This window comes from Grammomys surdaster, unplaced genomic scaffold, assembly GCF_004785775.1.
Source record: "Grammomys surdaster isolate TR1022 unplaced genomic scaffold, NIH_TR_1.0 129, whole genome shotgun sequence".
In the NCBI taxonomy this organism is placed as follows: Eukaryota; Metazoa; Chordata; class Mammalia; order Rodentia; family Muridae; genus Grammomys; species Grammomys surdaster.
Window position 1 is genome coordinate 4,456,505 of NW_021604587.1, and position 13,868 is coordinate 4,470,372.

General features: G+C 40.6%; 1 protein-coding gene across 1 annotated transcript in view; it reads left to right on the forward strand.

Moving 5' to 3' along the window:
• The first annotated feature begins 12 nt into the window (after positions 1 to 12).
• The window catches only part of Dzank1 (double zinc ribbon and ankyrin repeat domains 1), a 54,577-nt gene continuing 40,721 nt past the window's right edge, over positions 13 to 13,868 (forward strand). The window contains exons 1-4 of the mRNA XM_028756781.1: positions 13 to 124; positions 1,593 to 1,709; positions 4,686 to 4,839; positions 13,705 to 13,819. Coding sequence (XP_028612614.1) covers positions 1,601 to 1,709; positions 4,686 to 4,839; positions 13,705 to 13,819 — 378 coding nt within the window. The 5' untranslated portion in view covers positions 13 to 124; positions 1,593 to 1,600. The remainder of the gene's footprint in view (positions 125 to 1,592; positions 1,710 to 4,685; positions 4,840 to 13,704; positions 13,820 to 13,868) is intronic.

A 13,868-nucleotide genomic window follows, 5' to 3' on the forward strand; every position in this document is an offset into this window, starting at 1 on the left:
GCGTCTGTGGTAACGCAATCTGCAGCGGAGGAGCAGACGTGAGTCAGTGAGAGACCAGACAACGGGTTGGCGGCAGCGGAGCTGCGTCGGGGGTCCTTTTTTCTGTCCTTGAGGCTGGAGAAGGGTAAGGAGAAGGGCGTCTCTCACCGGGTTGGGAAGGAATTAGGCATCTCTGACTGCCTCGCGAGGCCGAGGACGTGACACAGGTCTGGGTCCTGGTTTGGGCAGCGAGGAGATGGTTCAGGTGAAGGATGTTGGGAGATGGTGGTGGCATGACACTGACACCAGACTGCAGTGTGGACCTAGCGAATCAGCCATATCTGTCTCCATCATGTGAGGTCCAGTGACGACCCCAGATTTCCAGGAGGAGCTAATAGCTAACCGTGAGCACATCAGTCTCTTAACCAACGGTGTTTATTTAGAATCTAGTTTTCAGCTATCTTTATTTCAACCGACTCTAACTCGAAGGTAGGCAAATCCCTCTAAATCCATCCTCATTTCTGAAGGGTCAGATACCTGTAGATTTTATTCTCGGCCCTCAGTCTGGAACAATCCAAAAAGGCATTAAATTCGTCTTTTAAATCTAATTACCTCACGTTCTAGAACAAGATGTGTCAAAACGCAAAGATGTTCTCAGCAACATTATCAGAATTCCAACTACCAAATTTAAAAATAAATAACCTCACCATTGTGCATGCAACAAATTGTTACGTGGAAAATTGAAAGCCAGACATGGTGGCACACGCCTTTAATCCCAGCACTTGGGAGGCAGTCTCTTGTCTCGGAAAAGAAAAAATGAGGATGCAAAATGCTGATTATAAAAGTGAGATGAATATATACATGATAATTGAATAATTATGTAGCCATAATCATTAAAACAACAGTGCAAGATGCAAATACTGGATTAAGAGGACTCCTCCCCACCTCAGAGAAAAGACTCATAAGGTTTCTGTCCTGCTAGTTATTTACAAAACAGTAGAGCGAATAGGAAATTACGTTTGTTGGTTTATATTCATGTCAACTTCCTTTCTATTGAGAGCGGCTGCTCTGCAGTCTTTGCAGTATATTTTCCAAAACACGATATACTGCAGTGGCAAAGGTAAGACCATGGGGCTTAGAACTTCTTTTGAGAATTGGCTCTAAATAATTCATGCTGCGTGCAGTGATGGGTCTTATGTAATGGGTTGCCTTGAAATCGGGAGAGTGAGTGTGTATGTGTGCACTAGCTGAAGGCGGTGGAGGATGAATGATCTCCAGGGAACAGAGCTCGGAGCGTTGGTGGTGGATTCTGTTCTGCCTCATCCATGGACCTGCCCTTTTAAAGCAGCTCCAGACAATCAAATTCATCTCTTTACCTTTATTAGATGTAAAGTATTTAGGTGAATATCCAACAGGAGACCTCAAGAGCAAACATACAGCTAAAATGTTATAATTTCATTAATTAAATGGGGGCATTATCTTTAGGTGGCGTATTAATGATATGCTCTCTGGGCTTTACTGGTTTGCTGCATTTAAAATAAGTAGTACTCTGTAGTTTTTATGTTTAGGCATAGGTTCATGATAGAATTTTTTAATCTATTTTTTTATATAAGGAGAAAACATGACTGCTGGTTCAGTGTGTGCCCCTCAGATCATACCTCTGCGAGTGCCTCAGCCTGGAAAAGCTAACCATGAAATTGATACCAATACGCTTTTGGAAATGAAATCTGGTAGGAAGCACATGCATTTTGAATTATTTAAAATAACATTGTCATATTCCGTGTTCATGTGTTACTGATTGATACCTTTGCATGTTTTCTATATCGGGGCTTTAGACATTTGTAAATCTTCTACATATTGAGAATGTTCTTTGATAGTTTGTAGAGTGGTATGTATGTGTTTGTTTTTCATGAGAAAAGGTCTTATGTAGCCAAGATCGGCCTTGAACTCAATATATAGCCCAGCTGAATTTAAATTTGCAGCAATCCTCCCGTCTCAGCCAGGAGACAAACAGGTTGCTAGTGGCAACACCCTCTTGACTCACCTGGCTCAAGGTTAGATATCCAATTGTGTCCTCAGCCTTTCTCAGGATGCTTATTATTTTCTGAGATAATAAATTTTACCTATAAATACAGATTTTCTGGTATAAATAGTTAGAGATTGAATTCCAGTTTGACAACCTTGCTGGCCTTGGACACATTACTTAATTCTTCTGATTGTCAATGTCCTCATGCTAAGATGGGACAAGCATACCTGGAGCCACTTGGGAGGATTAAATGAGTTCCTGTATACTGGTATATATCCATTGCCATATTGAGTGGGTATTATATCTGAGGCATGCAAGATTTAGCCCGTAAAAATACTTAACTATTAAATCTGTGTATATGCTTATATATAATCAATCTAAAGAAGATTCATAAATAAAATATATAAAAGTATTTGTATTGAAATGTTTAGATTCCAATTACATATGTATCTAATTTTGATAGCTTAAATATATCAAAATTCTTTATCTGCATTTGTAGAGCTACTTCTGGGCTTCTTAGTCAAAGATTTTGAAGAATAAGCTATATATTATACCATGCTCTCTTTTATCTGAAAGGCTAATGTATTTAATAATGTAAACATATGAACTTATAACTCTTAGGAGAAGTAGGGCTATTATTAAAATATGATGATATGAATGATAGGGGTTTCTATATTCTCTACTATCTAAATGTCAAATAAATAAAGAGTTCCCACAGTTCAGTACTAAAGAGCATAATAAGCCAATGGGCAAAAGAGGTGGTTATGTAACGCATGCCCCTAATGCCAACACTGGGGAGGCCAAGACAGGAGAACTGTGAATCTGAGGCCAATCTGTGCTGCCTAATGAGACACTTTGGGGTACTGGAAATAGAGACAAAAATGTGTATACATATGGAGATGAAAGGAGAGGATTTGATTTAACATAACATCTATTAGCTTATAATAATATTAAATAAAATAAATCTTAACAATTACAGAAACAAAGTAGTAGATAGCACTTAATAGTAAATCTGCTTATATGTGTATATGCATATAAGTAACATAAATGTCAGTGTAAAGAAGCTTTATAGATAAGACATTTGAACAAATATTTATATTAAAAGACTTAGACTTTCAGATACACACATACACACACACATATATATATACATATATTTAGACATATATATATGGGAGAGGGAAGGAAAGGCGGGATGAAAGAAGAGAGTTTAACAGCAGTGAGCTTGTGAGTGTGGCCAGTGCCCTGGGTTCAATCCCCACTGCTGCAAAATTAACAAAGAAAAAAATGAAAGAAATAAAGAAAGTAACAAATGTATGTGTAAATCTATGTCTTTGCAAATCTCTGTGCAGAATCTAGACTTTTTCCTTTAAAGATTTGAAAGTCGAAGTGGAACCTTTGGGAAAAGGAAAGGGAGTGGTTTAGTCAAGGAGGGAGGGACTAACAGAAGAGGATAACATAAGGGCTAATGGGTGTGACAGTGTCATAATGGAACCCACTGCTTCTCACCGTGAATTTAAGCTAATAATGACAGGAAAGAAAAGATAGGCAAAGGACAAGAAAAACGTTTCTATAGGTAAGAAAATAAAAACGTCATTTCTATAAATGAAAGTAAGCTTCTACCCATCCTTTTATTTGCATACTGGGAAGAACTTCTCTCCTGCTTAGTTTATTATTGTCTGAGAAAATTAATTTGGTTGGTTAGTTACCGTTTATGTGCTCTCAAATGTATGCTCTATGAAGAAAGAAATATATGAGATAGGACATAGAATTGGTATACAAAGAGAGGGGAAAATAAAATTTAAAGTATATGTTTGCACGGATATGAAAGTTTTTCAAAGATACCTGATATTCTGTGGGCATCTGATGTAAGGCCGTCTCATTGTACAGACATTTTTAACCTTTTGAATTACATATTTTTTTAATGTTTCTAAGAGGTGTAGGAATCATTTTCTGAGACAGAATAAAATACTTCTTAAGAAATGCTCCAAAAGAGGAGTTTTGCTTTCTATGTGGTTTGTGCTATCTTAAAACTGACCCCTCTTTTGTTTGTATTAATACCTATTAGAAGACAGAGACCACAGTGGGTCAGGATTACAGGCTGTGTACCCAGCCCAGCAGAAGGCAAACCACATAGCATTAGGTCAATAGGTCAATAAATTTTGTGTATATTAAGATGTTCAAAGCTATTGCCATTTCAACTTGGAGATCATTAATCACTTCCCTTTTCCTAAATCTTTTTCCCACTCCCATTTTCTTTCTTAAGAATATTTATATTTTTATTTTATATGTATGGGTGTTTTGCCTACATACATGCCTGTGTACCACATGCCTGCTATCTACTGAGGCCAGAAGAGGGCATTGGATTCCTTGCTACTGGAGTTACAGACAGTTGTGAGCAACTATGTGAACACTGGAAATCCTTTGTTATTTATCAAGTTCATTAATCTCTCAAGTACTCAGTTGCCACCTATAGAATGGGTACAAATTAGGACCTACCACATACGGTAATATAAATGAATAGATGAAGTGAGTTCATTCATGCAGAGTACTGTGTTAGCACAAATAACAGAATCATTATTCATTTACTGTGTATGTGTGTTCTTTTTGACAGACTATAGGTATACAAGGACTTATTATTTCAGTGTTAATGATGGTTATCCTGTTCTGGATTTTTCAGACACCCCAGATGTCAACATATATTATACCCTGGATGGCAGCAAACCTGACTTCCTCAAGAAAACTGGTTCTGGTGAAAATAATACATTTAAATATATAAAACCTATTACTCTCCCTGATGGAAAAATACAAGTTAAAGCTGTTGCTGTCTCTAAGTAAGTTAAGAGCATGGTAGGCAAGCAAGCATGGTAGAATCACACTAATATAGATATGCATATATATGCTATTTTTGGTTCTTAGACACAGGTTTCTCTATATAGCCCTGGCTGTCTTGGAACTCTCTCTGTAGATCAAGTGGCATTGAACTCAGAGATCTACCTACCTCTGTCTCCTGAGGATTAAAGGCATGTGCCACCGTTCCCAGCTACATTATATTCTAATTTTATTCAGTTCTTCTTGGGAAAATCAATGTGTTAGAAGTCCATTAATGACAAAGTTACCCTAATTTCAGTAATTTTATTGAGGCATAAAGTTCACAGATCTTAAGTATATAGCTCAATAAATGTTGCCTATATTAATAATATTTTTATTTCAAATTCTACACTGGAATTCTGGGGAGGAAGAACTTTCTCAAGAGCTTCCTTTTGCTCTGAGGAAAGTGCTGTTTAGTGAATGGTTCTTTTATTCCCTGGGATGGGACATCATTGTTTGTTTTATTTCCTGTAGACTTAATTGATGTTCCAGCTCATTTTAACTTGTTCAAAGTTTCATTTCAACTTGGATGTCCTTAGCCACTTTTTCCCTAAATCTTCTTTTTCCCACTCCCATTTTCTCTTTAAAGAATTTTTTTTTATTCATTTGTATTTGGGTTTTGTTTTTTGAAACAGGGTTTTTCTGTGTAGCCTTGGCGCTCCTGGAACTCAGTCTATAAACCGGGCTGCTCTTAAGTTCACAGAGATCTGCTTGCTTCTGAGTTCTGGGACTAACGGTGTGCACCACCATGCTTGGCCTTGATTATTTTCTTACATTTACTTATTTACTTTCTCTCTCCCCTCCACCCCCACCGTGTGTGTGTGTGTGTGTGTGTGTGTGTGTGTGTGGTGTGTATGTGTATGGGGGGGGAGAAGAAAATTCATTTCACATCAGAGTATGGAAAGAACACAGTTGGACAAGAAGGGGAAAGAACTTGAGAACATCCCAGGAAGGGAAGGGTATTGTCAAAGATTGATGGCCCATACTGGCAATCTAATCCCAGGGTCCACTCACCCTCTGCTTCTTTAAAAGTCTTAGGATCAACAGCATCCTGTCTCACCAACATATTTTGTGATGTGTTGGGTGTGATTGTGCAGTTTCCCTTCTCTACCACTGGCCTATGCAGGGGTCACAATATATTAAGGCAAGCAGGAACAAAAGCTGGAACTATGGGTTGTGTTTTCTGACAAAGTAGTGGATATGGACAAGCGTCTGCTCACCCAAGATGGAGAACAAAACACAGACAAAAGTAAACCTGCTTCCAAACTTGGCCAAACAGTAGGATTTATGAGGTTACTCCCAAGAATATGAGTGTGTACTTAAAACAACAGAAATGACTCAAAGACAGCTGGATTACCCAGTGCTCACCCTAGCACAGGTTCCAGCCCAGAAAAGTTGGATCCCTGCAGCCTATTTTAAAATCAAACTTGCAAGCAGCTTGACATGTCAGAGTCAGAAAATGTCTCTTCCAGGCAGCTGTGCTGGCCTCTGCCTCTTCCAGGTGGTTTAGCTGGTTTGAGGCCTCTTTTGGGCAGCTTGGCTCATCTGAGAGTATCTCTCCTCAGTCCTTACTTCTTATGTAAGCTTGGGGAAGGAGGAACTAGACCTAGTAAGTCTAGTTGGTTTTGGAGGACTTCTGAAGCTGATGTTGTTTACCCTCCTGAGTTTTGTCAGCTGCCATGCAAAATGGACATTTCACCTCCCTCTAATATCCTAAGTCTCAATAAACTTTCCTCCAAGATAGAATGTTTCCTCTGGAAGGAACTTGCTATGACGGAGTTCCACTGTGAGCTTTCAGAGCCACTGAGTACTTCAGGGCCTCAGATTCCTCTGAGAATAATTATTTTCTTCAGTAGATTCAGGAAGGACCCCTAAGTTTTCCAATGGAGTTGATAAAGCAAACAAAAGTTAGCTACCAGCATATCTCACAGGCCTTCATCTGTAGTTTTTTGAAACACACACACACACTCAGCCTTAAAAATGTCAACTTCCTACCTGGAGGGCATGATGCAAGCTTGTGGTATAGAGACCCTGTTCAGGAGGCAATGCAGGGAAGAGACCTGAATGCCATGTCTACAGGCAGCAAAGGCAGAGAGAACTCTGGGAGAAGTCACTGAGTCTGTAGAAAGAATATAGGACTTGGAAACTGTACTAGCTAATTTGTGTTAATATGACCCAAATACCTGAGAACAAATGAAAAAGGAGACTTATTTGAGGTATTACCCCATCAATGTGGGAAAGGAGAAGTAGAAGAGAAATGGTCATATTATGGCCACCAGGAAGGAAAAAAAAGCATGGGAATACAGGAAAGAAAAGAATACATATGTGACTACAGGAAAGGGCCAGGGCAAGCTGTAATCCCTGTGGATGTGCCTGCTGGTGACCTGGTTCCTCCAGAGGTCCCTCCTGCCTTTCACTGTTTCCCAATAATGCCATTATATCGATTTGTCAAAGGATAATCTATCGATTAAGTCAAGACACAGCACACAGACACCCCCAGAGTGTGCCTTACAAATCCTTTAGGCCTTTCTCAATCCAATTGAGTTGACAAGATTATCACCACAGAGATTTGAAGATTTTAACCCTACTTAATCATTTAGTCAGGTGACCTTGATCGGGTGGCCTTCTGACTTTCATTTTCTTTATGTTAGTCCTCATTTCTGAGGCTACTAGAATTTCAGATCTGGCCCTAGTCTTAGAACTCAAGAGTTTGTGCTGGGTGAGTAAAATGTGAATTAATTCCTTTCTGTTCCAAAAGTCAAGATTCTCTGGGCATAATTCCTCTCCCATGACATATATGTCAGAAACCTTTTGGGGGACTAGGGAGATGGTTCAGTGGGTTAAATGCCAGCTGTACAAACATGAGGATATGAGTTTGGATCCCTTGTACCCACTTAAAAGTCAGACAAGTGCCTGGAGCCCGGCTGTAAGTGGCAGTAGACACAGGCAGATCTCGCGGTCACTGACCAGCCAGCATAGCTGAATAGGTGAACCCTGGGTTCAGTGAGCGACTCCTCTTAAAGAAAACAAAGTGGAGGCCAGACTTAGTGGCTCATGCCTTTAATCCCAGCAGTTGGAAAGCAAAGGCAGATGGGTCTCTAAGTTTGGGGCGAGCCTGATCTATAAAGCGAGTTCCAGGGCAGACAGGGCTCCACAGAGAAACCTTGTCTCAAAAAACAAACAAACAAACAAACAAACAAATGAGAGACCTGTGGAGGATGGCTCAGTGGATAAAGATGCTTGTGGTACAGCATGATGATTGCATTTGGTTTCCAGAATCCATGTCAAAAGCTGAGTGCCATATTATAATCTGTAATCTCAATACTCCTGCAGCAAGATGGAAGGAAGGCAAGATGAATCGGCCAGAAACTTCCAGGCCAAAGAGGCTGGGGCAGATATCTCAGAAATCACAGGAGCCACACCCTACCTCAGAATCGGATGCACAGAGAGAACCAGCTTCTGAAACTTGTCCTCTGACCTCTTCATACATGCCGTGGCCCATTGTCTCCCACTCCCTATGTTCTATGCACTTATCTACACACAGTAAATGAACGAAGTGGAGAGTGATAAAGGAAGATACCTGACCCCATATCTAGCTTCCACATACGCACACACTCATGCATGTAACTCATATCCACATACTTATACCACATAAACATGAACATACACTACATGTGCATGTATGCAAAAAAATCATCTTGGTGCATCTTATTTGCTATTAGCATCTAGTTTGTAATGGGTAGACTTACAGCTGGTCATTTTATAATGAAGAGGGTAGCCTCTATGGAAAATAAATATCTTGCCAGCATATTATTATTTTCAATAGGCTGAGAAGACTCAACCCAAACCAAACTGTGAATTCCCACTAACCCAGCTTTGTAATTTCCCTGTAGTCATTCAGAAAATTCTGTTTTGTAATGCTGAAGATTGAACTCAGGGCCTTGCCCATTCTAGGAAGACATATTATGACCTATGCTATACCTAAGATCTTTAATTCTGGTATCCATTGAAAGGATAGTATAGTGGGTTGGCCTGATGCTGCTTGTATTGCTAATATTGGGCCCCCAAGACTGCTTGCCCTAAAGATAAGAGGGTCTGCCTGTGGATGCTAAGTGGCCCTGTCCCCAAGTTATTTCTGATGGGTAAATAAAGATGCCAGTAGCTGAGTAGAAGAGACAGGTGGGGGTTTAGGTTTCAAGGGTTTGGGTTTGGAGAAGAACCATAAGGAGGAGAGGGTGCAAGAGGAGGAAGGAGAAGGCCCCATGGGTTAGGTACGCTATAAAAACAAGGCCCTGAGGGCTGGCCACTTGGAGTTAAGAGCAGCCCAGATGAAACATAGTAAGTAGTAAGTAATAATAACTCGGGGTTATCCATAGGAAAGCAGATTCTAATAGCATGGAGAGTAGGTATTTGTCCAGCTCTTGTGCTATTTAAGGCTTATTGTAAGTATAAAGGCTGTATTTGTCTTTTCTCTGGGAACTAAAGGGTGGAGTAGAAACTCCGTGTCAGGATTAAATAATTTCTGTTAGCAGGATAGTATTTGTGAGCCTAATGGTACCCAGACATGGCATTAATGCTGGGTATAATTTATATTGGTACATATATATTTAAGGTCACTATCCTGAGCCCTAACAGAAGTATATGAATGTTTCAAGTCACCTTAGGCTATAAGATTTATAACTCTATTCTCAAACCTAATTCTTTGAGGGGTAGCTGCCTATCATGCAGCTTAAACTGATCTTTGGGCTGTTCTAGGCTAGATTCTGTGGGCAAATGCCTTAGCTGGGTCTCTAAGGATCATCATCTAAGGACCATCTGTGGTAGGGAGGTAACAGGGTCCTTAAAGGATTGGAACAAGTAACTGAGAACCAACGTGACTTCAGTATGACTTCAGTGTGGGGTCTCAACGCCCCTCCAGGAGCCTTAGAGAAGTGGGCTAATAAGGACAGCTGAGATGAATGAAGTAGTTCATGCACAGATCATCTTACGGGTGTTCAGACAGAAGCTGCAGCTTTGGTCTTATGTTTTAAGTGATGTGGGCCCCTCCAGGCACCAAATGTGGAGATAGTCACTAAACATTGAAAGCCAAGTATGTTGTTATGTTTTTCTTTTCTTTTGTTTTTTAAAGATTTATCTATTTATTATGTATATAGCATTCTGCTTGCATATATGTCTGCAGGCCAGAACTGGGCACCAGATCTCATTATAGGTGGTTGCAGGGAATTGAACTCAGGACCTCTGGAAGAGCAGGCAATGTTCTTAACCTCTGAGCCATCTCTCCAGACCCCTGTTATGTTTTTAACACTGTAGTTCAGATATTGTTATTTAGATGAATTTCATACTTCTGAGTTTTTGACCTTCTAAAATACAGCTTAAAACCTCTCTATTATGTTAGATATTTCTCAACTATATTAGAATTGATGTTTATATATTTATGATTTTACATAAATAACTTTAAGCCTTTGGGGACATGTATTTGCCTAGAGTTTCAAAGACTTTAGAAACATATTTTGGAATGTATAAAATCTGAGAAATTACAGAAACACAAGTAAAATACATCAGAGATCATTGTAAATATCAACAATAGCAAGACAAGCAAAGGACACAAAGAAAGCAGGTGATTGACGTTCACAAGTGGTGAGAGCCAGGCAGATCAGTCAGAACCACAGCTGTGAGTGACCCACAATGCACAGGCATGTAAAGAAAATAACAGGAAACTGTCTCTGTTCCACTGAGCTTTCAGAGCAGGTAAATCATAGTGACAGTTAATCCCACAGACACTGCAGGACTGTGATGGTGATATGACAAAGGGTCGACCTGCCCCCAACATCTGCTCCTCCTAAAGGAATGGCAACTGTGAATTTTAGCCAGGCACATGGTTGCCTAATAGGTATTTCCTAATCTTCCTTGAAGATAGGTCTGGGTATATCACCAGGTTGTGGCTCATGCAGAAGGGACATGTGAAATTTCCAGGCTGTCTTTAAGGGAGACTCAGTAGGCTCTGCTTTCCACTGTCTGGAATGTGGATGTCAACCATGGATCATGAGAACAAATGTAATGTGCTCGGGATGATAGAAGAAGGAGATGGAAAGTTGACCCTATGACATCTGTATCACTTTTATTAGTGCTATGATAAAAATACCTGACAAAAGCAACAGTGGAGGCAAGGGTTTATTTTGGCTCACAGTTTGAAGGTCCATCAAGGAAGGGAATCCATAGTGACAGGATCATGAGACAGCAGATCACATTGCATCTGCAGCCAGGAAGCAGGGTGGCAGGGTGTTGGGGATGGTAGAGCTCACCTCATGTTTCTTTATTGAAGTGTAGGACTCTAGCCCACATCCAGGGGGCTCTACTTATCTCAACCCAATAAAGGAAATCTTGTAGACATGCCCAGAGGCTTGTTTCTTATGTGAGTTTAGAGCCCATAAACAATCAACATTACAATGCTTCTACTCTATGCTATCTGTCTTAGTGTTCTATTGCTGTCAAGAGACATGGAGACCACAGCATCTCTTATCAAAGACAGCATTTAACTGGGGGCTGCTTACAGCTTTGTTTGATCCATTATCATCATAGTGGGAAGCATGCAGGCAGACCTTGGCACAGTAGCTCAGAACTATAGCCTGAGCTGTGGGCAGAGAGAGACTCTGGGCTTGCCAAAGGCTTTTGAACCCTCAAGGCCCATCCCCAGTGACACTCTTCCTCTAACAAGGCCACACCATCTAATCTTTCAAACTGAGCCACTCCCCAGTGACCAAATCGTATGATCCTATGGGGTTATTCTCATTCAAATCAGCACACCATCTTTGCTTGCTTAGACTTGTCACTTCTGTTTTGTTCTTTTGGGTGTTTGTTTGTTTGTTTGTTTGTTTTCTGAGACGAGGTTTCTCTATCTAGCCCTGGCTGTGCTGGAACTCACTTTGTAGACCAGGCTGGCCTTGAACTCACATAGATCAGCATGTTGCTACTTCCCCGAGTACTGGGACTAAAGGTGTGAACCACCTCACCTAGTACTTTTATTTTTCAGTCATTATTTTGGTTCTAGTTGTAGTAGCCAACCCATATCCTAATACACAAGGAGCATCTCAAGCAAGTATCTACCGAGAACATAACCAAGTGACAATATCCAGTGCTATTGATATGTTGAGAATTCAGGATATCAGAAGAACCTTACATAATGTCCTTGGGATATGCATTATGTGATGATTCGTTTTGGGTTGGGGTGTGTGTGTGTGTGTGTGTGTGTGTGTGTGTGTGTGTGTACACGTACTTGACTGTCCATCATATTGACCTTTGGCAAGTCACTGATTGATGTGTGAGGGCCCAGCCCACTGTGGGTGGTGTCACTCCTGGGTTGTATAAGGGTAGGTGAACATGTCTTGGGAAGCAAGCCAGTAAACAGCATTCCTCCTCAGTCTCTGCTTCAGTTCCTGCCTCCAAGTTTCTGCCTTGAGCTCCTGCCCTAAATTCCCTCAATGATGGGAATAAACTATCAGCCAAGTAACCCTGTTCCTCCCCCAAGCTGTTTTGGTCTTGGAGTTTTATCCCAGCAGTAGAGAACTAAAGTAGGACAGCAACAACATTCAAATCCATGGTGCTGAATGCTAGCATTCCAAGGAGTGCAAGAGCTGGGTATCCACCCACACAAACCTTGTAATCATCCATGTTATTAAAATGACAGTAATAGAAATGAACGCCACTTTATTTTTAAAAAAGAACTCAGGAATGAGATCATTGAACATTTTAAATATAAATACTTAAGTATATTTTTGGATATAAATACCATGTATTTCATGATAAGTAAATAGAAAAAGACTAGAAATAATTGCAAGGAAGATGCTTCATAGCAGACCCATTTTAAAAACAACTGCAGTCCTTTGAGAACATCACTTTAACTAGAAAATCACTTTTATTAGAGATTTCTGTTGGCCTTTTACTAATAATTTCTGTTGGCTGTCTGTGCTCTTGTAGTGTAGATTGTGTTTGTATTTTTATTTTATTGTATTTTTTATTTTTATGTGTTAAGGGTGTTTTGCCTACATGTTTACCACATGCACCCAATGCCCCTGGAGGCCAGAGAAGGGCATCAGATGCCCTGGAGCTGGGATTACAGACAGTTATAAGCCACCATATGGATGGTTGGAATTTAATTTGGGTCCTTCGGAGGAGCAGCCAGTGCTGTTACCCACTGAGCCTTCTCTCCAGTCCCTGTTGCATTTATTTTTATCATTGGATTGTAGGAGAGCTTCTCCAGGCCATATAGGACTGACACAGGGGAAAAGCAGAGGGACTATATATTCTCCTGGAAATGGTTTGGTTTTGGGTCTTGCTATATAGTACTAGCTAGTCTTAAGCTTGGAGGGATCTTCTTATCCTAGTCTCCTGGTGCTGAGATCACAGATATGTACCTCTATGCCTGGATTTCCAGGAATGTTTTTGAAGATCCAGAGCAGACCTAGAATGGTGATACCAAAAATTCAAACCACTTCTGTGGGCTTGAGCTGCTTGGAGCTGAGGCCAGTACACTGAGCATTCAGGCCACTGCAGGGAGCCAGGCTGGATGGGAAGGAGTGATGCACACTGGGTCTCTGTGAGCATAATGGGCAGGAGCAGGGTCTAGAATACCATAGCCACTGCTGAAGGCTGGCATTACCCAACCTCTCACCCCCAAAACCGCCTTAGCTGGAAGTATATTTTAACTTTTCCAACTGAAAATACCACACATTTAGGGACACATTAAGGAGCTTTAGCATCATAACTGCTAGCCACCTCTCTCTGAGTGTTTGTATAATATACCCTTTCCTTTTTAAAAATATGATTTTCAGAGACTGCAGACAGAGTGGGATTGTCACAAAGGTGTTTCAGGTGGACTATGAACCACCGAAGATGGTCTCTCCTGAAGACAATGTTGAAGATGCTCTCAAGGGGTTCTCAAAGCAGGCAAGTAATGAAGCCAAAGAGTTTTCAGATTATCACTATGTTTTTCATC